Consider the following 25,615-nt stretch of genomic DNA (forward strand, 5'->3'; position numbering starts at 1 on the left):
ATGGTTCACTTGTGACAACAATGCAAACCAAATCAAGGAACCAAATATCTGAACTAAATGTGAATTCTCCACATTAAGTAAGTATAAAGGGCGAACACTGTGATTGCATCATAAGTGGAATGTCCCCTTGTTGCAGCCTTGTGACAACAAAACAAAACAAGACAAACTTTACTGATGCCAGATTAATGAGACCAGAAAAGCCATTGTGACTTTCAGGATGAAGGGTGTGTGTGCAAGTGTCTGCGTGTACTCTGCTTTCTGACAGCAGCAGCGGCAGATGGTTGGCAGACGGACACTTTACTTGATAACCATGAGTGACGCAGTACATCTGCTTAACATCAACAGAAACACACATGTATCATTTGAAAACATTCAAAATAAGTGAACAGCAATACATCCAAGCAAGCATTCGCACTCAGATGTTCGTCTGGAATGCCACATGTCTCCTGGTGAAACCTGTCAGTAATCCAACACAGTTCACCTTTGCAAAAATTAAAGCCTTGCTTTTCAGCACACAGGTATTTTCTATATGTATTAGCTGAAATGTAGATGTTGTGACCAACAGAAAAAGTTGTTACTGTGAAACATGTTCATGGCTAAACAGAGAATCACGTGAAGCTGGTTTTGCTCACATCTTTTTTCCCTCCACAGGTAGACCTTGGGTTCTTGAGGTTTGTATCAGGTATTGGTACTCAGGGTGCCATTTCGCAGGAGACCAGGAGGGTCTACTTTGTGAAGTCATACAAAGTAGATGTCAGCTCCAATGGGGAAGACTGGATCACTCTCAAGGAGGGATCCAAACAGAAGGTAGGAGGCATCAATAGAGACAGCATCCTTTCTTTTTTTTTTTTAAGAATTTTGGTGTATGAGTAGGCCAGAAAATAATACAGATCCTTGCAATGATCCAGATGTCTGTGTTTTACTGGGAGCATGATAATGCAATATATGGTAGATACTTCATATTTATAACATAGGTAACCCCAGATCAGTAGAACAGCTGAGTGGATTTTGATATACAACCCCAATTCCAATGAAGTTGGGACACTGTGTAAAATGTAAATGAAAATAGAATACAATGATTTGCAAATCCTTTTCAACCTATATTCAACTGAATAAACCACAAAGTCAAGATATTTAATGTTCAAACTGATAAACTGTATTGTTTTTGTGCAAATATTTGCTCATTTTGAAATGGATGCCGGCAACACATTTCAAAAAAGTTGGGACGGGGCAACAAAAGTCTGGGAAAGTTGATGAATGCTCAAAGAACACCTGTTTGGAAACAGGTGAGTGTCATGATTGGGTATAAAAGGAGCATCCCCAAAAGTCTCAGCCGTTCACAAGCAAAGATGGGACGAGGATCACCACTTTGTGAACAACTGCATGAAAAAATAGTCCAACAGTTTAAGAACAATGTTTCTCAATGTTCAATTGCAAGGAATTTAGGGATTCCATCATCTACAGTCCATAATATAATCAGATGATTCAGAGAATCTGAAGCACTTTCTACATGTAAGCGGCAAGGCCGAAAACCAACATTAAATGCCCGTGACCTTCGATCCCTCAGGCGGCGCTGCATTAAAAACCGACATCATTGTGTAAATGATCTTACCGCATGTGCTCAGGAACACTTCAGAAAACCATTCTCAGTTAACACAGTTCATCGCTACATCTACAAGTGCAAGTTAAAACTCTACCATGCAAAGCAAAAGCCATACATCAACATCAATCAATCAATCAATTTTTTTTATATAGTGCCAAATCACAACAAACAGTTGCCCCAAGGCGCTTTATATTGTAAGGCAAGGCCATACAATAATTATGTAAAACCCCAACGGTCAAAACTTGGCTACAGTGGGAAGGAAAAACTCCCTTTTAACAGGAAGAAACCTCCAGCAGAACCAGGCTCAGGGAGGGGCAGTCTTCTGCTGGGACTGGTTGGGGCTGAGGGAGAGAACCAGGAAAAAGACATGCTGTGGAGGGGAACAGAGATCGATCACTAATGATTAAATGCAGAGTGGTGCATACAGAGCAAAAAGAGAAAGAAACAGTGCATCATGGGAACCCCCCAGCAGTCTACGTCTATAGCAGCATAACTAAGGGATGGTTCAGGGTCACCTGATCCAGCCCTAACTATAAGCTTTAGCAAAAAGGAAAGTTTTAAGCCTAATCTTAAAAGTAGAGAGGGTGTCTGTCTCCCTGATCTGAATTGGGAGCTGGTTCCACAGGAGAGGAGCCTGAAAGCTGAAGGCTCTGCCTCCCATTCTACTCTTACAAACCCTAGGAACTACAAGTAAGCCTGCAGTCTGAGAGCGAAGCGCTCTATTGGGGTGATATGGTACTACGAGGTCCCTAAGATAAGATGGGACCTGATTATTCAAAACCTTATGAGTAAGAAGAAGAATTTTAAATTCTATTCTAGAATTAACAGGAAGCCAATGAAGAGAGGCCAATATGGGTGAGATATGCTCTCTCCTTCTAGTCCCCGTCAGTACTCTAGCTGCAGCATTTTGAATTAACTGAAGGCTTTTTATGGAACTTTTAGGACAACCTGATAATAATGAATTACAATAGTCCAGCCTAGAGGAAATAAATGCATGAATTAGTTTTTCAGCATCACTCTGAGACAAGACCTTTCTGATTTTAGAGATATTGCGTAAATGCAAAAAAGCAGTCCTACATATTTGTTTAATATGCGCTTTGAATGACATATCCTGATCAAAAATGACTCCAAGATTTCTCACAGTATTACTAGAGGTCAGGGTAATGCCATCCAGAGTAAGGATCTGGTTAGACACCATGTTTCTAAGATTTGTGGGGCCAAGTACAATAACTTCAGTTTTATCTGAGTTTAAAAGCAGGAAATTAGAGGTCATCCATGTCTTTATGTCTGTAAGACAATCCTGCAGTTTAGCTAATTGGTGTGTGTCCTCTGGCTTCATGGATAGATAAAGCTGGGTATCATCTGCGTAACAATGAAAATTTAAGCAATACCGTCTAATAATACTACCTAAGGGAAGCATGTATAAAGTGAATAAAATTGGTCCTAGCACAGAACCTTGTGGAACTCCATAATTAACTTTAGTCTGTGAAGAAGATTCCCCATTTACATGAACAAATTGTAATCTATTAGACAAATATGATTCAAACCACCGCAGTGCAGTGCCTTTAATACCTATGGCATGCTCTAATCTCTGTAATAAAATTTTATGGTCAACAGTATCAAAAGCAGCACTGAGGTCTAACAGAACAAGCACAGAGATGAGTCCACTGTCCGAGGCCATAAGAAGATCATTTGTAACCTTCACTAATGCTGTTTCTGTACTATGATGAATTCTAAAACCTGACTGAAACTCTTCAAATAGACCATTCCTCTGCAGATGATCAGTTAGCTGTTTTACAACTACCCTTTCAAGAATTTTTGAGAGAAAAGGAAGGTTGGAGATTGGCCTATAATTAGCTAAGATAGCTGGGTCAAGTGATGGCTTTTTAAGTAATGGTTTAATTACTGCCACCTTAAAAGCCTGTGGTACATAGCCAACTAACAAAGATAGATTGATTATATTTAAGATCGAAGCATTAAATAATGGTAGGGCTTCCTTGAGCAGCCTGGTAGGAATGGGGTCTAATAAACATGTTGATGGTTTGGATGAAGTAACTAATGAAAATAACTCAGAACAATCGGAGAGAAAGAGTCTAATCAAATACCGGCATCACTGAAAGCAGCCAAAGATAACGATACGTCTTTGGGATGGTTATGAGTAATTTTTTTCTAATAGTTAAAATTTTGTTAGCAAAGAAAGTCATGAAGTCATTACTAGTTAAAGTTAATGGAATACTCAGCTCAATAGAGCTCTGACTCTTTGTCAGCCTGGCTACAGTGCTGAAAAAAAACCTGGGGTTCTTATTTTCTTCAATTAGTGATGAGTAGAAAGATGTCCTAGCTTTACGGAGGGCTTTTTTTTATAGAGCAACAGACTCTTTTTCCAGGCTAAGTGAAGATCTTCTAAATTAGTGAGACGCCATTTCCTCTCCAACTTACGGGTTATCTGCTTTAAGCTACGAGTTTGTGAGTTATACCACGGAGTCAGGCACTTCTGATTTAAAGCTCTCTTTTTCAGAGGAGCTACAGCATCCAAAGTTGTCTTCAATGAGGATGTAAAACTATTGACGAGATACTCTATCTCACTTACAGAGTTTAGGTAGCTACTCTGCACTGTGTTGGTATATGGCATTAGAGAACATAAAGAAGGAATCATATCCTTAAACCTAGTTACAGCGCTTTCTGAAAGACTTCTAGTGTAATGAAACTTATTCCCCACTGCTGGGTAGTCCATCAGAGTAAATGTAAATGTTATTAAGAAATGATCAGACAGAAGGGAATTTTCAGGGAATACTGTTAAGTCTTCTATTTCCATACCATAAGTCAGAACAAGATCTAAGATATGATTAAAGTGGTGGGTGGACTCATTTACTTTTTGAGCAAAGCCAATAGAGTCTAATAATAGATTAAATGCAGTGTTGAGCTGTCATTCTCAGCATCTGTGTGGATGTTAAAATCGCCCACTATAATTATCTTATCTGAGCTAAGCACTAAGTCAGACAAAAGGTCTGAAAATTCACAGACAAACTCACAGTAACGACCAGGTGGACGATAGATAATAACAAATAAAACTGGTTTTTGGGACTTCCAATTTGGATGGACAAGACTAAGAGTCAAGCTTTCAAATGAATTAAAGCTCTGTCTGGGTTTTTGATTAATTAATAAGCTGGAATGGAAGATTGCTGCTAATCCTCCGCCTCGGCCTGTGCTACGAGCATTCTGACAGTTAGTGTGACTCGGGGGTGTTGACTCATTTAAACTAACATATTCATCCTGCTGTAACCAGGTTTCTGTAAGGCAGAATAAATCAATATGTTGATCAATTATTATATCATTCACCAACAGGGACTTAGAAGAGAGAGACCTAATGTTTAATAGACCACATTTAACTGTTTTAGTCTGTGGTGCAGTTGAAGGTGCTATATTATTTTTTCTTTTTGAATTTTTATGCTTAAATAGATTTTTGCTGGTTATTGGTGGTCTGGGAGCAGGCACCGTCTCTACGGGGATGGGGTAATGAGGGGATGGCAGGGGGAGAGAAGCTGCAGAGAGGTGTGTAAGACTACAACTCTGCTTCCTGGTCCCAAACCTGGATAGTCACGGTTTGGAGGATTTAAGAAAATTGGCCAGATTTCTAGAAATGAGAGCTGCTCCATCCAAAGTGGGATGGATGCCGTCTCTCCTAACAAGACCAGGCTTTCCCCAGAAGCTTTGCCAATTATCTATGAAGCCCACCTCATTTTTTGGACAGCACTCAGACAGCCAGCAATTCAGGGAGAACATGCAGCTAAACATGTCACTCCCGGTCTGATTGGGGAGGGGCCCAGAGAAAACTACAGAGTCCGACATTGTTTTTGCAAAGTTACACACCGATTTAATGTTAATTTTAGTGACCTCCGATTGGCGTAACCGGGTGTCATTACTGCCGACGTGAATTACAATCTTACCAAATTTACGCTTAGCCTTAGCCAGCAGATTCAAATTTCCTTCAATGTCGCCTGCTCTGGCCCCCGGAAGACAATTGACTATGGTTGCTGGTGTCGCTAACTTCACATTTCGCAAAACAGAGTCGCCAATAACCAGAGTTTGATCCTCGGCGGGTGTGTCGTCGAGTGGGGAAAAACGGTTAGAATTGTGAACGGGTTGGCGGTGTACACGGGGCTTCTGTTTAGAACTACGCTTCCTCCTCACAGTCACCCAGTCGGCCTGCTTTCCCGGCTGCTCGGGATCTGCCAGGGGGGAACTAATGGCGGCTAAGCTACCTTGGTCCGCACCGACTACAGGGGCCTGGCTAGCTGTAGAATTTTCCAAGGTGCGGAGCCGAGTCTCCAATTCGCCCAGCCTGGCCTCCAAAGCTATGAATAAGCTACACTTATTACAAGTACCATTACTGCTAAAGGAGGCCGAGGAATAACTAAACATTTCACACCCAGAGCAGAAAAGTGCGGGAGAGACAGGAGAAGCCGCCATGCTAAATCGGCTAAGAGCTAGTAGCTACGCTAAGCTAGCGGATTCCTAAAAACACGCAAAGTGAATAATGTGTAAATAATTTAGAGATGATTCAGCAGGAGTGCTTTAGTTAAGGCACGTAAAGATTACACTGGGAAACAAATCGTAATCTAGATAACTAGACCAATCTAACTGCGCAGATTAAACAGCTAACAGATACAGAAAAACACCGCTGTGCTCCGGAACAGTAAGTGATACAATACCGCAGTGAGAGCCAACCACCAATAGAGTGGTTCATCCAGAAACACTGCCACCTTCTCTGGGCCTGAGCTCATTTGAAATGGACAGGCACAAACTGGAAAAGTGTGCTGAGGTCTGATGAGTGCACATTTCAAATTGTTTTTGGAAATCACAGTCGTTGTGTCCTCCAGACAAAAGAGGAAAAAGACCATCCAGACTGTTACCAGCGCAAAGTTCAAAAGCCAGCATCTGTGATGGTATAGGGGTGTGTTAGTGCCCATGGCATGGGCAACTTACACATCTGTGATGGCACCATCAATGCTAAAAGGTACATCCAGGTTTTGGAGCAACACATGCTGCCATCCAAGCACCGTCTTTTTCAGGGACGTTCCTGCTTATTTCAGCAAGACAATGCCAAGCCACAGTAAACATACCACTGTCCCAGCTTTTTTGAAATGTGTTGCAGGCATCTATTTCAAAATGAGCAAATATTTGCACAAAAACTGTCAGGGCGCGCGCCAGCCCAGCACCAGGAGCGGGTGGACCCGCAATACAGACTCCCAGACTAGGCTTAGGTCTGAATGAAATCATGGTCTTTATTCCAGGCTCTGGTACGGTACACATGTGAACAGTCAGCGAGGCAGAGGTACAAGCAGGGTTAGGCTGAGACGCAGTCATGGACAAGCAAGGTTCTGTGGCATGAGCAATCACGGACATCCGAGGAGAGGCAAGAGACATAGCCGAGGAGAAAAGAGCAAAAAAATGGAACACGGCAAGGCAAACTCAGGACTGAAAAATGGGCGCTGGAAAGTGTACAGAGACAACAATCTGGCAAAGGTGTGATGGCTGGGAGGAGACTAAATAAGCAGGTGTTAACAAGGTGCACGTGAGGAGAAGGATCTAAAAAGGGGGCGTGGCTAGTGGACAAATATTATACACGGGCAAGATTGTGAGGAGGGCAGTGCACAAACTGGAGTGATGTAATACACAAAGATATGTGAGCAGGTGCAAAGAGCGTGAGTGAAAGTAAACACAAAGCAAACTGAATCAAAGTGAGAGACAGGGACACATGGCAGGTGCAGACAGAACAATCAGAGGGGCGTGAGGAAACGAGAACATGAAGAGAGACTGAGGACAATAAAATATAACAATAAATAGGAACATAGAATCGGTCATGAACATGAACTAAAACTGGAACAGAAAATAATAAGTATGAAGAAACTGCATGAGAACTGATTAGAGAATACAAGAAAAATAAATACTGAAGCAAAACTGAACTGGCACTGATAAAGAAAACAAATAGGTTAAACAAACTATGAATAAAACAGAACCCACAAGATGACAGAAAACAAACCTGACCATAAACACAACAGATAACACCAAAGAGAAAAGCAAAAATAAACAAGTGATAAAAATGCAAACATAAACTGACAAAACAAACTAGAATGGGACTGAACTTATGGCCAAAGTATAAAAGTAACAAAAAAAAAAGTAACAAAGCAAATCTACAATAGAGAATAACCACATCGATGAACCAAATAAAGAGGCAAAATAAGGATTAAAGCCTGCAACAGGGCCAGGCATGACAAAAACAATAAAATTTATCAGTTTGAACATTAAATATCTTGTCTTTGTGGTGTATTCAACTGAATATAGGTTGAAGATGATTTGCAAATCATTGTTTTCTGTTTTTAATTTACAAAACGTCCCAACTTCATTGGAATTGGGGTTGTATATGTGCAATGGCAATAAAGTTTCTATTCTATTCTATTCTATTCACATTTATTAAAAAATAACTTAATGCTAAAATACCCTCGGTTGTATGACTATTGACAGATTGACAGTCATAAACATGCATGTTAAAGGTAATGAAGTTATTTCAGTTGTTAGCATAACAGCTCATTAACTGTTTTCAAAGTATTGCCTCTTTTTTATGTGCTTAAACGTTTTGTACTGTACTATACTAGTACAGTACAAGACTTTGAGGGGTCATTATGACTGATTGACCTCATTTTAAGTCTTCTTCACTTTGGTTTTTTTCCTCTAAAAAACTAAATAATAATAAATAAATAAAATACAATGAGCTATGTTTCTATTAGTTTAGAATTACCTGCAACAAGAAATGGATGTGTTTCATAAGCTTGAAATGAGGCCTTCTTATCTACATGAGAGTGGGCCCCCTCATGTTGATACAGCAGTCTAAAAGGGAAAACCGTGCTCCTCCTTTCACACTTTTACATCATGGCAGGAAAAAAAAAAATAAAAGGAATCGTTAGTTGTTCTGTAGACTGTCTACTGGTTGCTAGTGCAGGCTAATGATATTGAGAAGCCTTATTTTTGTGAAATGGAGGATAATACATACTGCTGATCACAAGAGAAGGCAAGGGAGTGTGAATCCTAATCGCTGAAGATGCAAAAATGTGAAGGAAAAACAAAATCATGACTGCTGATGCCATGATATCATAGACAACCTCACACTGTAGCTTTAAGTGGAATACTGACAGAAGGGTAGAAACAGAAAAAAGCTGCAGTGTTTGAGCATGTGGCAGATGTAGGACCACAAGACCAGGGTAACAGGAGGGGGTGAGACAAGGGCGGTGTGTTCAGAGTGTGACAGGCCCAAAGCATTGATTACTGTTCAGCCTGTCAAAATGAGCAGGTTCCTTCCATCTGTGCTGCTTTAGAGATAAAAGCAGTCAGAGAGGCGTGCACATTCTCATGCTGTGTGGCATATAAATAGCACCAGGTGAGTCAAAGAGCATGTGGAAGAAAACGTTTGCCACTGCGGTATGCAGTCCATATAGTGGTGTTTGTGCTGCTGCACACGCCTGGCCCCGGGCCCGATTCTTTCACACTCTCTCTAAAGTACACAGTCTCTCCTGTAAAATGGAGGTTTAAAGGTGACGTTGTTTTTCCGGACTCTAAAGTGCTTTTGCGTGGAAGAACGGCATTTACTGCATGCTGAGCCTGCAGTCAGGAGCTTTAGCACGGCTCTGGAAAAAAACACTTTACGGTTAGCAAGTGGAGAGGACACCGCGTGACGTCCAGAGAGTGCAGGACTGACAGGAGTTGTTTTTAGTGGAATGGTTGACAGGTATTACTCATGTGCTGGGTTACAGACAGCCGGCATGGAATAATGGCTCAACTCCTGTTGTGTTTTTGTGTATCTGTCTGGCTGGTCCCATCTGAGGAGTGAGGAGGTCAGCGGATTGTGATTCACTTACCCAGAATGAGGCGTGATGTCAGCAGGGAGTTGTTTCACTGGGTGGCTGACCTCCTTGTGTGGTGCTAGTAAGCTGTCAACTGACCCCAGAGGAGAACAGCGACAACTCCTACCTTTAAACGCAACACCTCTGAAAAGCCTCCATTAAATCTGGAAGAGGAGGATAGCAAAAGGGTACTCTGAGCCAATCCAGTGTTGTCTGTGTTACAGTGTATCCGGAAAGTCTTCACAGTGCTTCACTTTTTCCACATTTTTTTGTTATGAGCACAGTGGCCTCCATCATCCATAAATTGAAGAAGTTGTGATCCACCAGGACTCTTCCTAGAGCTGGCTGCCCGTCTAAACTGCGCAATCAGGGGAGAAGGTCCTTCATCAGAGAGGTGACCAAGAACCCAATGGTCACTCTGTTAGAGCTCCACCATTCCTCTGTGGAGAGATGAGAACCTTACAGAAGGACAACCATCTCTGTAGCAATCCACCAATTAGACCTGTATGGTAGAGTGGCCACACAGAAGCCACTCCTTAGTAAAAGGCACATGGCAGCCCATCTGGAATTTGCCAAAAGGCAGCTGAAGAACTCTCGGACCATGAAAAACTCTCGGACCATGAAAAACAAAATTCTCTGGTCTGATAAGACAAAGATTGAACTCTTTGGCGTGAATGCCAAGCGTCATGTTTGGAGGAAACCAGGCACCATCCTTACAGTGAAGCATGGTGGTGGCAGTGTGTTTTCCATGTTTTTCAGCAGCAGGAACTGGGAGATTGTCAGGAATGAGGGAAAATTGAATGGAGCAATGTATAGAGACATCCTGGATGAAAACCTGCTCCAGAGCGCTCTTGACCTCAGACTGGGGGAACAGTTCATCTTTCAGCGGGACAATGACCCTAAACACACAGCCAAGATATCAATGGAGTGGCTTCGGGACACCTCTGTGAATGTCTTTGAGTCACCCAGCCAAAGCTCAGACCTGAATCTGATTGAGCATCTCTGGAGAGATCTGAAAATGACTGTGCACCGACACTCCCCGTCTAACCTGATGGAGTTAGACAGGTGCTGCAAAGTGGAATGGGCAAAACTGATGAAATGATTGTGGATTTCTGCAAGTCAGGCTAATCCTTCCCTACTCCACTCTCCATATGGAGTCAGGTGGTGGAGAGAGTCACACAGTTCAGGTTCCTGGATGTGACTGTGTCAGAGGACCTGACCTGGAACACTAACACCACCTCAGCTGTGGGAAAGGCCCAACAACGCCTCCTCTACTTGAGGAAACTTAAGAGTGCTCAAATCTCTCAGCAGCTCATGGTAAACTTCTACCACTGTCTCGACAGCATACTGATCTACAAATTCTTAGTGTGGTTTTCCAGCTGCACTAAGGCTGAGCAGCAGGCCCTCCAGAGGGTGGTGAAAACAGCAGGGACAATCACTGGCACAAGGTTCTCAGAGATCAGCAATGTCTACACCGCCCACTGTCTGAGGCAGGATCACAACATCTTCTGTGACCACCATCACCCTGCATATCACCTGTTCCACCTGCTGCCCTCTGGGAGGAGATACAGGTCCATCCACACCAGAACAGGCTATTAAATGAACTACCCACCCCCATCCATCTTCACACACCACATCCGACCACTACAGTATGTGAACTTTTTTGTTGTTTTAAAATTGAACTAATTAATTAATTAATTAATACTTCTGCTGGCCTCTTCTGGACATTAATGTCTTATGCACTTTTTGCACTTTCTAAGTATACGTCTACATCAGTAATAAGTTGCTCTAAATCATAGGTGTCAAACTGATTCCAGAAAGGGCCAAGAGGGTGCAGGTTTTCTTTGTAACCACCAACTCCAGCAGGTGATTTCACTGATGAACATCACTTTGAGCAGATGGGAAGAGTTCATCATATTCATATGGCATCATATTCAAGAAGACTATAATTGCTGCCAAAGGTGCATCAACAAAACATTGAGCAAAGGGTGTAAATACTTCCTTAGTTTTTTTTTATTTTTAACAAATTTTCAAAAAAAAAAAAAAAAAATTCTCTTGTTGTCATTATGGGGTGTTATGAGTAGAATTTTGAAGAAAAAATGAATTTCATTCGTTTTGGAAAAAGGCTGTAATATAACAAAATCTGGAAAAAGTGAAGTGCTGTGAATACGTTCCAGATGGACTGTATATGGGTGATTCTTAGACTACGGGCACTTATTATGTCCTTTGATCATACTGTATGAAAAACAGAAAAAAGGGGAAATTTCACACTTTTATAGTTATCTTTACAATGAAACTGTGTTAAGAAATTTGTTCTAGTAGTCTATGATGACTTTTTCACCTTTTTTCAGCATCATTATATGCAAATATTGCAGTTTTGTGCTTGTCCCACACCCAGACTTTTAATCTTCAATGATAAAAATGAATGGTAAAGAAACGTTTTTTCTAATGTTTTAAAATATCTCTGAATAAAATATCAGTAAAATAATCAAAACATAATTGGGGTATTCAATGTCATACAACTGTTGTGATTTTTTTAAACAAAATGTAGTTGTCCCACTCTATTGCCGTAATTTCCACCACAACACTGTAATGTCCCTTTAAACAGTTTGTATGAAAGATTGTTTGGGTAGTTTCTTTGGAGATAAACAGTGACATCAGAGCACATGTATATAGCGCCAAATCACAACAAACAGTTGCCCCAAGGTGCTTTATATTGTAAGGCAATGGTGTGGTGGAAATTACATTTACAAGGCCAATAGTGCCCGTAGTTAAAGAATCCCCATATACTAGTTTAAATGTTCAACCTCCATATTGGTTTACCTCTTTATGCTGTTTTGCATGTTTTCCATAAGTTAATTTGAAATAAATGGTTATTTCTTCATTAAAGGCCCTCTTATTTTTGGAGGGTGGGGCCGGGGGATGGGGGGGGTCATTGCTGCATTTGGAGGGTGGTTTGATCTCGCCCAGGGTGCCAGAATGGCCAGAAACTAATGATGGACTCATTCTGAGGTTATGAAAACATGTTTCTTTAATTTTGCAGGTAATTATACACTAATGACCAGATGTTTACAAATGATATTTTTCATTTCTGGTAATAAACACCAACAAATCCTTTATGCTGCAGTTTTAAAGCAGCTGAGGTGTGCGAATGACTTCTCTTGTGCATGTGCAGTCAACAAACCTTGTCAATAATTCATGTTTCTCTTGCCTCCTTTTAAGGTTTTTCAAGGCAACACCAACCCAACAGACGTCACCAAGACGATGCTGCCCAAACCCACACTGACACGCTTCATCCGGATCCGTCCTGTTACCTGGGAAACAGGCATTGCACTGCGCTTCGAGGTGTATGGATGTAAGATATCAGGTTGGTACACCAAGGTCACTCCTCAGCCACGTCTCTGTTCAGATCTGACAAGTTAATAACATTGTGTTATGTGGTTAACTCCACCTGGTCTACAATGCCTCTGCAGTGCTTTTATTCCAAAACATTATTTTGGTGCATTTCATTTTGCATCGGTATCATGGTCTCAGTTGCACAAACAGTTGTGTCAGGTGTGAGGAAGATGTTCCATCAGAGCCCTCCTCTATAATGGAAGAGTGGCACATGAAGGAGGATTAGCTATTTATGCTACCCGATGTTTAGATGTACCTCATTCAATATAAATGGTGCCAACAGCTGGCAGGCACACAGGCCAAGGGAGCTAGCTGAGGAGGGAGCCGCATGCTCGCTCTCTTTTTACTTCATCGTCCCTCCTCTTCTGCTGATCTGGTCCCACCCTCCTGCATAGCCACAATATGTTTTTGGTTTTTTTTTTTTGCTCACCAAGCTTTGATGCTAATAGAGTTCTCTCATGACTGCGTTTTGAAAAATGCTATTTTAATGAGCGCAGTAGGTTTGTGTGTGACTTATGTACATGTTTTTACGATGTGCTCGTGAACATGTGCACTGAATACTACCGTTAACATATACGGGTGATTCTTAGACTACGGCACTTATTATGTCCTTTGATCATATTGTATGAAAAACAGAAAAAAGGGGAAATTTCACACTTTTATAGTTATCTTTACAATGAAAGTGTGTTAAGAAATTTGTTCTAGTAGTCTATGATGACTTTTTCACCTTTTTTCAGCATCATTATATGCAAATATTGCCGTTTTGTGCTTGTCCCACACCCAGACTTTTGATCTTCAATGATAAAAATGAATGGTAAAGAAACGTTTTTTCTAATGTTTTAAAATATCTCTGAATAAAATATCAGTAAAATAATCAAAACATAATTGGGGTATTTAATGTCATACAACTGTTGTGATTTTTTAAACAAAATGTAGTTGTCCCACACTATTGCCGTAATTTCCACCACAACACTGTAATGTCCCTTTAAACAGTTTGTATGAAAGATTGTTTGGGTAGTTTCTATGGAGATAAACAGTGACATCAGAGCACATGTATATAGCGCCAAATCACAACAAACAGTTGCCCCAAGGCGCTTTATATTGTAAGGCAATGGTGTGGTGGAAATTACATTTACAAGGCCAATAGTGCCCGTAGTTAAAGAATCACCCATACACACAGTAGTCGATGAAAAACAAAAAACACTTTTTTTTTAACTCTAGGTTACCCTAGTTATACAAAATCCAAACTCTGAGCGGCACAATATGTGATGTCAATTAAATATCATTACAGGGTTCCAGCCCACCCATTTGCTCAGCACCAATGTTCTTTAAATAGCAACTCTGTGCACCGTTTGTGTGTTGGTCTCAAAATGAGGTGTGGTCAGGAGCAGAGCTGCTGCGTTGCTATTATGAGGAAGTGGAAAGCAATTGCGCTATTGACCAACAAAAAATCCTGGTCTAAAGTTGAGGCTGGTCTCTTTGCATCTGCTGGGATGTTTAGGAGATCAGGTGGTCAGAGGATGATCAGGAGGGGCAGTAATCTTTCACCTCAGGGAGCTGTGCTGCAACCCTTTTGCACAGGCAACAAAAAAAATGCCACGGGGTTACAGAGGTAGCAAAGTACAGTTTGATACACCCCAGATGCACTTGCAGTGTGCGCTTCAAACCATGCATTGTAATACATCAACATCGGACCTGTGGTGTCTGTTAGAGCAGGCCAAACTGAAGCTGTGTGCCAAAGTTTTAGGAGGTCAGTCACAGAAAAACATTCTGTTCATAATTTCAGAACCTTCCCATTCTCCTCCTCAGTCTACCTAGTCACAGTATATTACTGAATACAAATGATCTCTTCCACTACTTTGTTGTGATTCAAGGCCAGCAAACGACTGCAGTACTAATTTCAGCAGCTTCTTTCCCCGTTCGATGTCTTCAGAGTTAGGAATGCTGCACAGCATGTCAAGAAGCCTCTGTGTGGTTTGATTCCCCATATTTCTTTTCTCTGCATTGACCGGAGGCTACTCAGATGAGCAGTAGAGTGGAAGAAAACCTTTGAACCACTTCAAGGAACAAAAACGAAACCAGAAACTTTATGGGTGATTCTTAGACTACGGGCACTTATTATGTCCTTTGATCATATTGTATGAAAAACAGAAAAAAGGGGAAATTTCACACTTTTATAGTTATCTTTACAATGAAAGTGTTAAGAAATTTGTTCTAGTAGTCTATGATGACTTTTTCACCTTTTTTCAGCATCATTATATGAAAATATTGCCGTTTTGTGCTTGTCCCACACCCAGACTTTTGATCTTCAATGATAAAAATGAATGGTAAAGAAACATTTTTTCTAATGTTTTAAAATATCTCTGAATAAAATATCAGTAAAATAATCAAAACATAATTGGGCTATTCAATGTCATACAACTGTTGTGATCTTTTTAAACAAAATGTAGTTGTCCCACACTACTGCCGTAATTTCCACCACAACACTGTAATGTCCCTTTAAACAGTTTGTATGAAAGATTGTTTGGGTAGTTTCTATGGAGATAAACAGTGACATCAGAGCACATGTATATAGCGCCAAATCACAACAAACAGTTGCCCCAAGGCGCTTTATATTGTAAGGCAATGGTGTGGTGGACATTACATTTACAAGGCCAATAGTGCCCGTAGTTAAAGAATCACCCTCATATACATCTATCCATTTTCAATGCCCGCTTACTCCAGTTAAAGGTCACAGGGGGGCTGGAGCTTATCCCAGCAGTCATAGGGTGTGAGGCGGGGACATGACGCTAGTCTATCGCAGGGACATATATGTGCTAGCGCATTGCCCGCGGGGATCCACAGGCTCTAGATTAGGTAGTGTTTATAAAATAGGTAGCTGACATTTTTCAAGGGTGGTAATAAATTATGCAAGGTTTCTATAATCAGTTGGAATGGCTTGTGAGTCCAGAATGTTTTTAGAACTTTAGCCCTCAAGTTTTATTTCCTGTTAATTACATGAATTTTTAATGTTAATTCACTGTTTTAATGTATTTATAAATTGTTTAGGTTCTTCTTATCATATACACACTGTTATTATCATCATCATCATCATTAGTAGCAGTATTATCATCATCATTATCATCATTATTATTATCATTATTATTATTATTATTATTCTTTTTCTATTTTCTCATTTGATTTTTAAACGGACCACAATGGAAATAAGTGTTTTCACTTTCCTGTGTCATCCATGTTTTTAATGTATTTACTATTATATTATGTTCTTACATTTTACTTACTAAATGAAAGCACGCATGCAGGCACGCTTTTAATATATAAATGATTTACCACCCCCTGCTGGAATGTCGTGTGAATCCAGAATGTAATTATCAACATCCATTGTTCAGTGTTATTGTTGTCTGTAGTTTCTCCAAATGTATTAGTTCTATCAGTGTTCCATTATGGCGGCATTCATCCTTGACACAAAATACCTAAACATACAAAACGGCAAAAGTCTACTGTCCCCAGTTTGTCCATGATCTAAATTATACGCACACACGCAGAGCTTTTTGTCTTTTCTGCATTCTGCTGCAAGCAGGTGGTTTTATTTTTGCACACCCACAAACAGAGATGGTGGCGGAAGACATCAAACACACTTCACTTGTCACTCATGGTAACAGCAACATGGCACTTAACTAAACTGACTAAACCAACTGAACTACAAAAACACCATCAATCAATAACACTAACAATCCTGTTAAACTAACATGAACCACAATAACAACATTTAAAACCCTGAACTCCCCTAGTGCATTAAAGCACAACATCCATTGATCACTGTTTTTAGCTAATATCACTATTTTCTCCAAACATATGTGTCCTATCAACTTTGTTTTTTTCAGTGTTCATTGTTGACCTAATCATACCAAATGGCAAATGCCAGCTCTCCCCAGTTTCTCAGTGATTGAAGCCATGCGCACACACACACACAGAAGCCACTTGGCTATTATAATATAGATATTATATATATTTTGACCGTTGGGGTTTTACATAATTATTGTATGGCCTTGCCTTACAATATAAAGCGCCTTGGGGCAACTGTTTGTTGTGATTTGGCGCTATATAAAAAAAATTGATTGATTGATTGATTGATATTATGTTCAGGAACAAAAATATTTATTGACATAGTGGTAACCAACTACTCACTCACTCATCTTTGCCCGCCTACTCCAGTTAAGGGTCGCGGGGGGCTAGAGCCTATCCCAGCAGTCATAGGACATGAGGCGGGGTACACCGTGGACAGGATGCCAGTCTGTCGCAGCGTAAACCAATTAATTTATTTTATTAAAAAATTAAATATTTTCAGCTTATAATAACTTGGTGTTAAGTTCATTTCCTGTCTTCCTCTGTGCGTCATGCAGCACTAAGCTAAGATGTGGTGTAGGCTCCAAGTTTCCAACTATAAGAGGTAAATACTATGTACCTTATAAATGTTGGTGTTAGACATTAATTTTATCAGTGTGTGATGGTCAGGCTAACTTTTCAGGCTATATTTTGTTAGAAATATTTCTTAGTGTTTAAAGCCTGACTGGGGACCCCTTGCCAAAAAAAAAATGGCACAAAAGAATTCTTGGAACAGGTTTTAATCACTGTCAAAAGGCAGCAAAGGCTAAAAACACATGAAAAGGCAGTCCGCGGGGCGATTGTGTCCATGAGGGACTAAGCACATGAGCACATGAAAAATACAGGCTGGAGAACAAAACACAGGCATCAGTCATACTAGGCAGAAGTACCAAAACGAGCAGCCAAACAGTCAGGAAAAACAAAACGGCAGCCTCAGTCGCAAACAGGAAATGAAACAAGGAGAAACACTGCAACAAAACTTGTGGGAAACAACACATTTTGGCACTTGTGTGATGGGAAATTGAGAAATAAATAGTTTGTGACACAATTAGTGAGGAAACACATATGCACATGAACCAGAAATAGAAGTTCACATGAACAGGAAGAAAGTCAGAAATGAACACCAACTTGAAGTATCAAAATAAAAGCACCAGCAGAAGTGAACAGAGCCCATGACAACTAGCTTCAGTTTGGCTGAAGGATGTGTCCAGCAAACCCAAGCATGTTAACTTTGGCAATAGACTAATAAGCACGAAAGCCTTTCAATTTAGCCTTTATCATTAGACATTTTTGTAACATTAGAACCATCCACATTGCTTTGTCACAGAACTGCTTCAAGAACAATAATTTTTAGGTGGAATTCAAAACCAGAAATTATCTTAAAACACTAATTATGCTCAAAACAAACCCAATAAAAAATAAGAGCAATCCAAGATTTCTGACGTCCGCCAATACGGATCCGGATCACCTCCAAAATTCAATGGACTCTTCCATGCCATAATATCTGACTGTGGTGCAAATTTGGTAAGAATCCGTGAAATAGTTTTTATGTAATCTTTCAAAGTTTATATAAAGTGAAATCTTGATCCAGAATCCGTATCCGGCTCACCTCCAAATTTTTGTCTTCCATGGCCTAGTAGCTTATCTGTGGTGAAAATTTCATCAACATGCAGTAGTTTTGATGTAATTCTGCTGGTAGACAGACAGACAAATAAATAAACAAAAGATGCAGGAGATTAAAAAAACAGAATATCTGTGTCCAGTCATTCATTTTTACACAGCAAATGTGACTTCTTCTGTTCCTACACTTTTCTCCCACCTCTTTATAGGGCTGACGTTTCCCAAAGTTGAGCAGTTTGGCCTTAAGTGTCGTTCCAAAGGACACTTCAACATGGAGGCATGACAACAGATTGAACTTACTGATCATTTTGTTAATACACAATCTGTTGTACAGCCTAAGCTACAGATCTACAGCACACATAATCAAAGAGTTGGTACAAAGTTTTTAAAATATGATGTTTTCGTCGAGTTGTTTTTGTGGTAGGAGAAGGCGTTGTGGGTACAGCAGGGTTGCAGCTGGGACATGTGTTTTGGGCAGGCAACCATACAATGAACAGAGCATAAACACATCACAGGACTGAGGTCCCCACAGTGCCTCTGTGATGACGTCATCATTCCTGGGTGCTCTGAAGATGCTGCCAGCTCTGCTGGATGCTAGTGGCACAGTTGGAGAGAAACAGGCTGCCAAGGGTTGCTTGAAGAAGTTGTGATCCACCAGGCCCTAAGAGCAGAATATGTCTTTTCCCAAGGCCCAGGCCTCCAGTGTTGGAAAATGGAGCCAACATGGAAGTGCCATAACTTATAGTTGCTTGATTGGCCACTTGAAGCTGGTTCCAAAAGTGTGTCAGTCCCTTAAACCCCATATTAAAATCCCAAACTTTACGTCAGAAATAAACATGTTTACAGCCTGGTACAAAAATGGTTTTGATCTCTGCTGCTTCTTTCACTTTTCATGACAAGTGCATGGAAAGTGATTTTATTTTTTAATAACTTAGCAGTTTAAGATATTTTTAGTGATAAATTTATGAATAACTAAGAGCATGATAACACTGGGTAACAACTGTGCACCACCAAGTGGAGTCCAAACTTCAGGGCCCTGCTAGCTATGCTTTGTCCTTTCTGAGCATTTTATTACAATTATTATATGGTATGTGATTTTGCCAACTTCTGATTGGCCCATTCGCCACTTTCTGAGCTGTACCACATGCCGAGTTGTCCGCTGGTGGAACCAAGTACACCTCGCGTGCAGCGTAGCGCTAGCCAATCGAGCAACGCTTTCTATCGATAACAACCAATCAGATAACACGATACAACGCCTACTTTGGCCCGCTTCGAGTTGCATTGTGTGTCGTCATGACAACGCCATGTACACAATGCAGTAAAACCAAGGACACAGAAAAAAAAACACTGCTGGCTGCAGCTGCTCCTCACTCTTCTCTCACAAATGTGTTTAAATACAGCCCATTGATTGCCAGAGACAGGACATGTCAACGTTCGATCGATCGATCGATCGATCGATCGATCGATAGATAGATAGATAGATTAGACAGATAGATAGTTTTTATTATCATTGTCATTACAACAACGAGATGTCCGCACACACATTCCACATACAACAGCAATTGATCTACAATTATTACTTGTTTACCGTAATAATGGCACACATCAGAATTAGGACAACACATATACGTATGACATTGTTTATGTGCACTAAACTTGAAACAGTCCGTTTCCCAATTGAGGCAATGCGAGTGTGTTTGTAGCCGCTGCAACTGTCAAGTCGCGCCGCTTGAGAGGCCAGCTTGAGAGGACGAGGCCTGCCGCAGGGAGGGAGGGGCAGGAAGAGTGATAAGAGGAGAGGCTAGAGCATGCTTCGGTCCATGTGTAAGTCTGTCAGTTTATTGTCCTTGTGGGTTGAAATAAGAATGGAGCCAAATAATCTCACCAGAGCCTGGATAAATTCCTCTGGAGGAAAAACAGTGGGCAATTGACCTTGATGCCTGTAGTGTTGCAGCCGAGCAGTGAAAAACACTTTTTACAGTTCCACTCACTCAGCCAAATCCCAATTATGAATTAAGAATATTCCTTATTTTGATTTAAGAATATTCACCGGCCTCCGAAACCTTCAGCTTCAACTGCAAGGCACGCATCAACTCCAAGGTGTCATCCAATTTGCATCTGAGTTCAAGAGTCAACGCAGTCTGAGAATGCACTGCCTTGCCGACCTCGTTAATCATGACGGACAAGCGAGGGCCAGTGGTTCTTGATGCCGCCGTCTTGCCAATTTTCTGGAAGATCAGGGCAGCACATAAGCCAAAAAGTACCAGCCCTGCTACCATAAGACCAAAAATGAATAGGTCCTCGACGTCCTCCACAGAGAAAGGCGCCAAGCATGCCACACGCCAGGATCTCCAGGAGTCAAGGACATAGCCCGCAGGATACATTCCATCTGGGCAGGTAGGATCCCCCGGTCCTGACCTTCTTGTAGAAAAAATGGTGTCAATAGCGTTCAGAGACCAGCTTATCAATTCCATGGTTAATCCAATAGTAGTCCAATAGATCCAGAATCCAATATAGTTTTGAGGAATTCACAAGTCTGGTGAAGTAGGGACTTGAAGGTTAAAAGCAGAGAGATAAGGGAGAGTGGAGGAGATGCGACCACCCTCGTCGGAGTCCCAAGCTGGAAAGCTAAAAAGCGAAACCTGAAGTCCAAGTGCAAATAGTTCAGACTGTTTCAAATGTTAAACCATTCAAACACTGTGTAAATATAAAGTCTTAATTTTACCTGTTAAATGTTTCAGTTGGATTCATCATCACAACCTGATGATATTTATACACATAAAGTGTCCTTATTTTGGAAAACAATGTCTGAAAATACACAGCATATTTAAAGAAGTCCCTCAGTGTTTGGCAGGTCTCGGTGCGTTTCTCAGCCTGAACCAGAGAACACTGGCACTAAAAGTTGAAAGGGTCAGAGTGCTTTATTCTTTTTTTTCCCCCTGTCTGCATATATAGTAATGGTAAATGCCACACTTTATGAATGTTAATACGCATATATGCAATTTATTCTTGCAAGACAGAAGGTATGTAGTGCATGAGTGAATGTGGTGTGTGTGTGACCCCCATCCACCCTTCCTGATCAACCTACAACATCCTACTCAAAGCCAACCGACGGCTTCTATCAGGAAGGGCCGACCACCAAAACAACACAAAGACAGACAAGAACGAGAGACAAGTGGTGAAGACAATAACTGTGACGTGAGACACAGAGGAGATGGGGCCCCAACCATACGACATACCATGACAAACAACCGCACATGAACAAACAGTGACAGCAACAGTATGTTGTCTAATTAGTGAGCATCCATACCCTAATCCAGAACACCGTAGTGTTAATCCTCTTAAGAGCACCCAAAAACCGAATTGTGGTGACAGCCAAAACACGCGAGCATCCACACACAGAGAGCCAGATCACAGCTAAATATCCGATCACTACTGTGGCTGGTGTGTTGGGCCAAGACAAGAGTACAGAACCTTACCATATGACATGGACCCCTCCGGAACGTCAGAAGCCACCCGGCCAGCCGCAAGCGACGACGAAAGTGGGTCCAGGACGCAGGGCCCTGGAGGAGCCAGGAGAAAAGGGGCAGTGGAAGGGCATGGGGGCCAGGAAAGGCAGCCCCCGTAGCCACCGGGCAGCACAGCAAACCAACAGGGGAGCGGCCCGACGGCGCCGGAACGGCCAAAGTGCTTTATTCATTCACGCCAGTGTTTACCACAGACATGTGCCATCTCTTCGAGAGGAAAATAAATCCCACAATCCACCAAGACAAAAATTTAATTAAATTAAATTTTAAATAATGTTCAATTACTCTGCTTGGTCTCCATGTGGATGTCAACATCTACATCATTTCCATGTTCTGCCTACTAAACAAAAGGGTACTGCTGGTGATGGAAATGCAAACAAAGCTAAACCGATCCGCACCGACCCGAACCACTAGGTAGACACTTCTTGTCTTTCTGTATGATTGTGAGACTTGGATGCTAACCACTGAACTATGGCAATGATTGGATGGTTTTGGTACCAGGTCTCTTTAGAGCAGGGGTGGCCAAATTCGGTCCTCGAGAGCCACATTCCTGACACTCTTAGTTGTCTCCCTGCTCCAACACACCTGAATCCAATGAAAGACTCGCTAGCAGACGTTTAATGAGCCTTTCAATATAGATGTTTACATTACAGTGACTGATATGGACCAGCCTGAATGGTTGCCATTCAGTACCCACGGCGGTTCCAAGGTGCTGCAAAACACTAACCCAGCACATGCTCCCAGACTTGACTTGACTATGACTTTTCCTGATATGTAGTGCCGTGGTAACATGCAAAACATTGTAGCAACGTGATAAAAAGCAGGCAGTGCAAATCTATAACTACACAGAGATAACATTCATTGTATGCTTTAATACATAATTCAGGCATCAGAGACAAGAAGAAGATAGACCCCAGAATGGTACCAGATGTTTCCTATATCATCATGGTGAGCACCACCTGTGACATACCCTATTAATACAACTACTCATTAATTAAGTCCACTCGCCTTTTGGACACTGTGCATGCGTGATGAACCACTGATGCTCCACCCAAACCATAGCTGTGGCCCTCAAAGATTTGCATCACATCCAACACACATGTTTGGGTGTGTCTGAAGTCAACTGAAGTGAAATAACAGCTGCAGAAGATCCGTGTTTCATCATCAAGTGTTTGAAGTCAAATCAGTCGCTTTCAGTCAAGTATACTCACATGCACACCAAGTTACATCACTCTTACAAAAGTCCTGGCCAAAGGTGAAAATGAGGACAGTGTCTGTGAAAAGAGGCAAGGCCCTTCCACACCATTATGGTGGTTATTTTTCATGATTTTCCTGCTCCTGGAATGCTGGACAATGATGTGTCTCCTGGGTCTGCCTCGGAGCTGTTTTAGATAACAGAGCAAAAGACAAATCATGAATGAGGCACTGTTCTAAAGTCTTCACTTTTCCCCCAATGATTCCTGCAGTTGGACTCGTACAGTGCACACTTTGTCTCATGCAAACAGGGCAGTTGTCATAAAGCCCGGTTTTATCCTCCGTGGGAACCAAAGAGTAAATATGTTATTAGTTATCACAGGTCCCTGAATCAGAGCCTTGGGGTTGGTTGCAGGAGGAAGGACACAAAGAGACAGCCAGAGAGACGGCACTCAACCAACATTTAGCTTACAGAGGTTTTTGTCCCTGATTAGGTCAATGTAGTGTCACATTAGTACTCAGAATTACACTATTGAAAAACTGTTTCTTGGCACCTATGTCTCTTACTTGGCCTTGCAAATTGCAGAGATGTATGATGTTGGAATACTGTATGTCGTTTAGTCCATACATGTCAGTTCCATGGTGAACTGAAAAGTTCACAGGCCAACCATGATGCCCTGTTGGGATGAGTCAATATGTGGATTACTTTTCGATAGAGTACCCTTTGAAGTTCACACCCTTCACCTTTGATGCTGTAGTAGCACTTGTATCCCTTTGTTTCCATCCTAATGATTAAAAAATTCCTTAACAGTTGGTATGACACCATCCTCACTTTTGTTTTGTCTTTCGGCTGCCCCCAGTTGTTCAGGGTTACCACAGCAGATTCAGAAAAGGTCTGCATTGGGATTTGGTCTTCCCAAGCAGTCACCCTGATATGTGGGTCCTAATCAGGACCCACTCTGCTTCACTGATGAGACCTGACAGGATCAGGTGTACACAAAGCAGACTGATTGCATGACACCACCCTCACTTTATTTTTTTTTCCACCAAAATGTTTTTTTTATATATATCTGAAAACATGCTTGAGCCATCCATCCATCTGTGCTTATTCCAGGTTATGTTTAGAGAGTGGTGGGCACAGCTAACCAAAACGTTAGCTACAATAACCGCTAATCCACTAACTGAAAAGTTGACTTCTATAATAAAATCAAAGGCGATCACAAACCGAACACAAACAACGAATCAGAGCTTCTGTCTTTGTACGTCCTGCCCACTGCTCTAAGGAAGTGTCATTTACTTTCAACATAGAACAGCACAAATGTGTGGCAGAAGACATCAAAAGCAAAGCAGGTTTCACTTATGGTTTTGATTTATAAACCAAATTAATTCTGGACAGTTTATTGATATTAACATCAAGTTTGTCACTTTTACAAAGTAAAAAATATCACACATATCTTTTAGTTTTAAAGTAATGTGCTAAATCTGAAAATCTGAACATTAACGCACACAGATGCCAAAAGGCATTATGGGAAAATGAGCCTCCTCTTATCACTGGTTTGTTGGTTTATTTATTTGTAAAATTCAACACACAAGTTACTGTAATGTGCGTGTTGGTTTTTACAGATAAATGTGTATTTGTAAATATGTCATTTTTTCATTTGTAAAAAAAAAGGCATTTGCAAAACTGAAAATTCTATTTAAGTGCGATTCAGTGTAACGAACAGGGATCGTGTGATCATTAGTTGCTATTCACACTCCTATCCAGTAGATGGCAGTGTTCTATGGATTTTAACCCAAAATGGATTTTGACTCAAAATGCTACTTGCCAAGTGGACTAAAAGTTAGCGGAACTAAATTTAGTGGAAGCTAATTGGTCTGCTGATGGTTTTTGAAGTTAGCTGAAAAGCTCATCTGATAACAAAAAAGTTAGCTTCGATAATGAGTGGTTAGCGGATTAGGGGAACTGTGCCCACCACTGGGTTTAGAGCCTACCCTAGTGGTCACTGGGTGAATGGTGAGGTACCCTCTGCTCAGGCCACCAGTCCATCGCAGGTATGGGAGTCAGAGGATGCAAAAATTAGGAGAGAATAGTGAATGATCAATGAGCTTGCACAGCAGCATTGACAACCACTGACTTGTGAGTTGGGGAATTGTGCTGATGAAACAACACTTTCTATATCAGCCTTCCTTAAAGGGTGGTATAGTACGTTTTCTCCATTTATGTGTTTGCCTTTTTGGAAGGTCGTACATTAATACAACTCTCTTTGTATTCCAGAAAACTGGGGCTATCACAAAGAGGAAAAAGAAGCAACCTTAGTGTTCTTTGGGGGGAGTGGAGATATATGGTTCCCCTGCAGTAACAAATCTTTAGTTCAAATAAATAGACTCAATCATTCATCCTGAGTTAAGAAACCTTCAGTGAAATTAGCTTGATCTGTGTCAGTATACTCAAAGATTTCCCTCAACATTACAGCCCTAGTGTATGTTTGATC

The 25,615-nt window shown here is 41.1% G+C and overlaps 1 protein-coding gene across 1 annotated transcript in view; it reads left to right on the forward strand.

Moving 5' to 3' along the window:
- Positions 1-25,615, forward strand: part of LOC117512033 (neuropilin-1a-like) — a 193,174-nt gene that overhangs the window by 140,918 nt on the left and 26,641 nt on the right. Inside the window, 2 exon segments of the mRNA XM_034171984.1 lie at positions 652-807; positions 12,724-12,868. Coding sequence (XP_034027875.1) covers positions 652-807; positions 12,724-12,868 — 301 coding nt within the window.

Source organism: Thalassophryne amazonica, chromosome 1 (assembly GCF_902500255.1).
Source record: "Thalassophryne amazonica chromosome 1, fThaAma1.1, whole genome shotgun sequence".
In the NCBI taxonomy this organism is placed as follows: Eukaryota; Metazoa; Chordata; class Actinopteri; order Batrachoidiformes; family Batrachoididae; genus Thalassophryne; species Thalassophryne amazonica.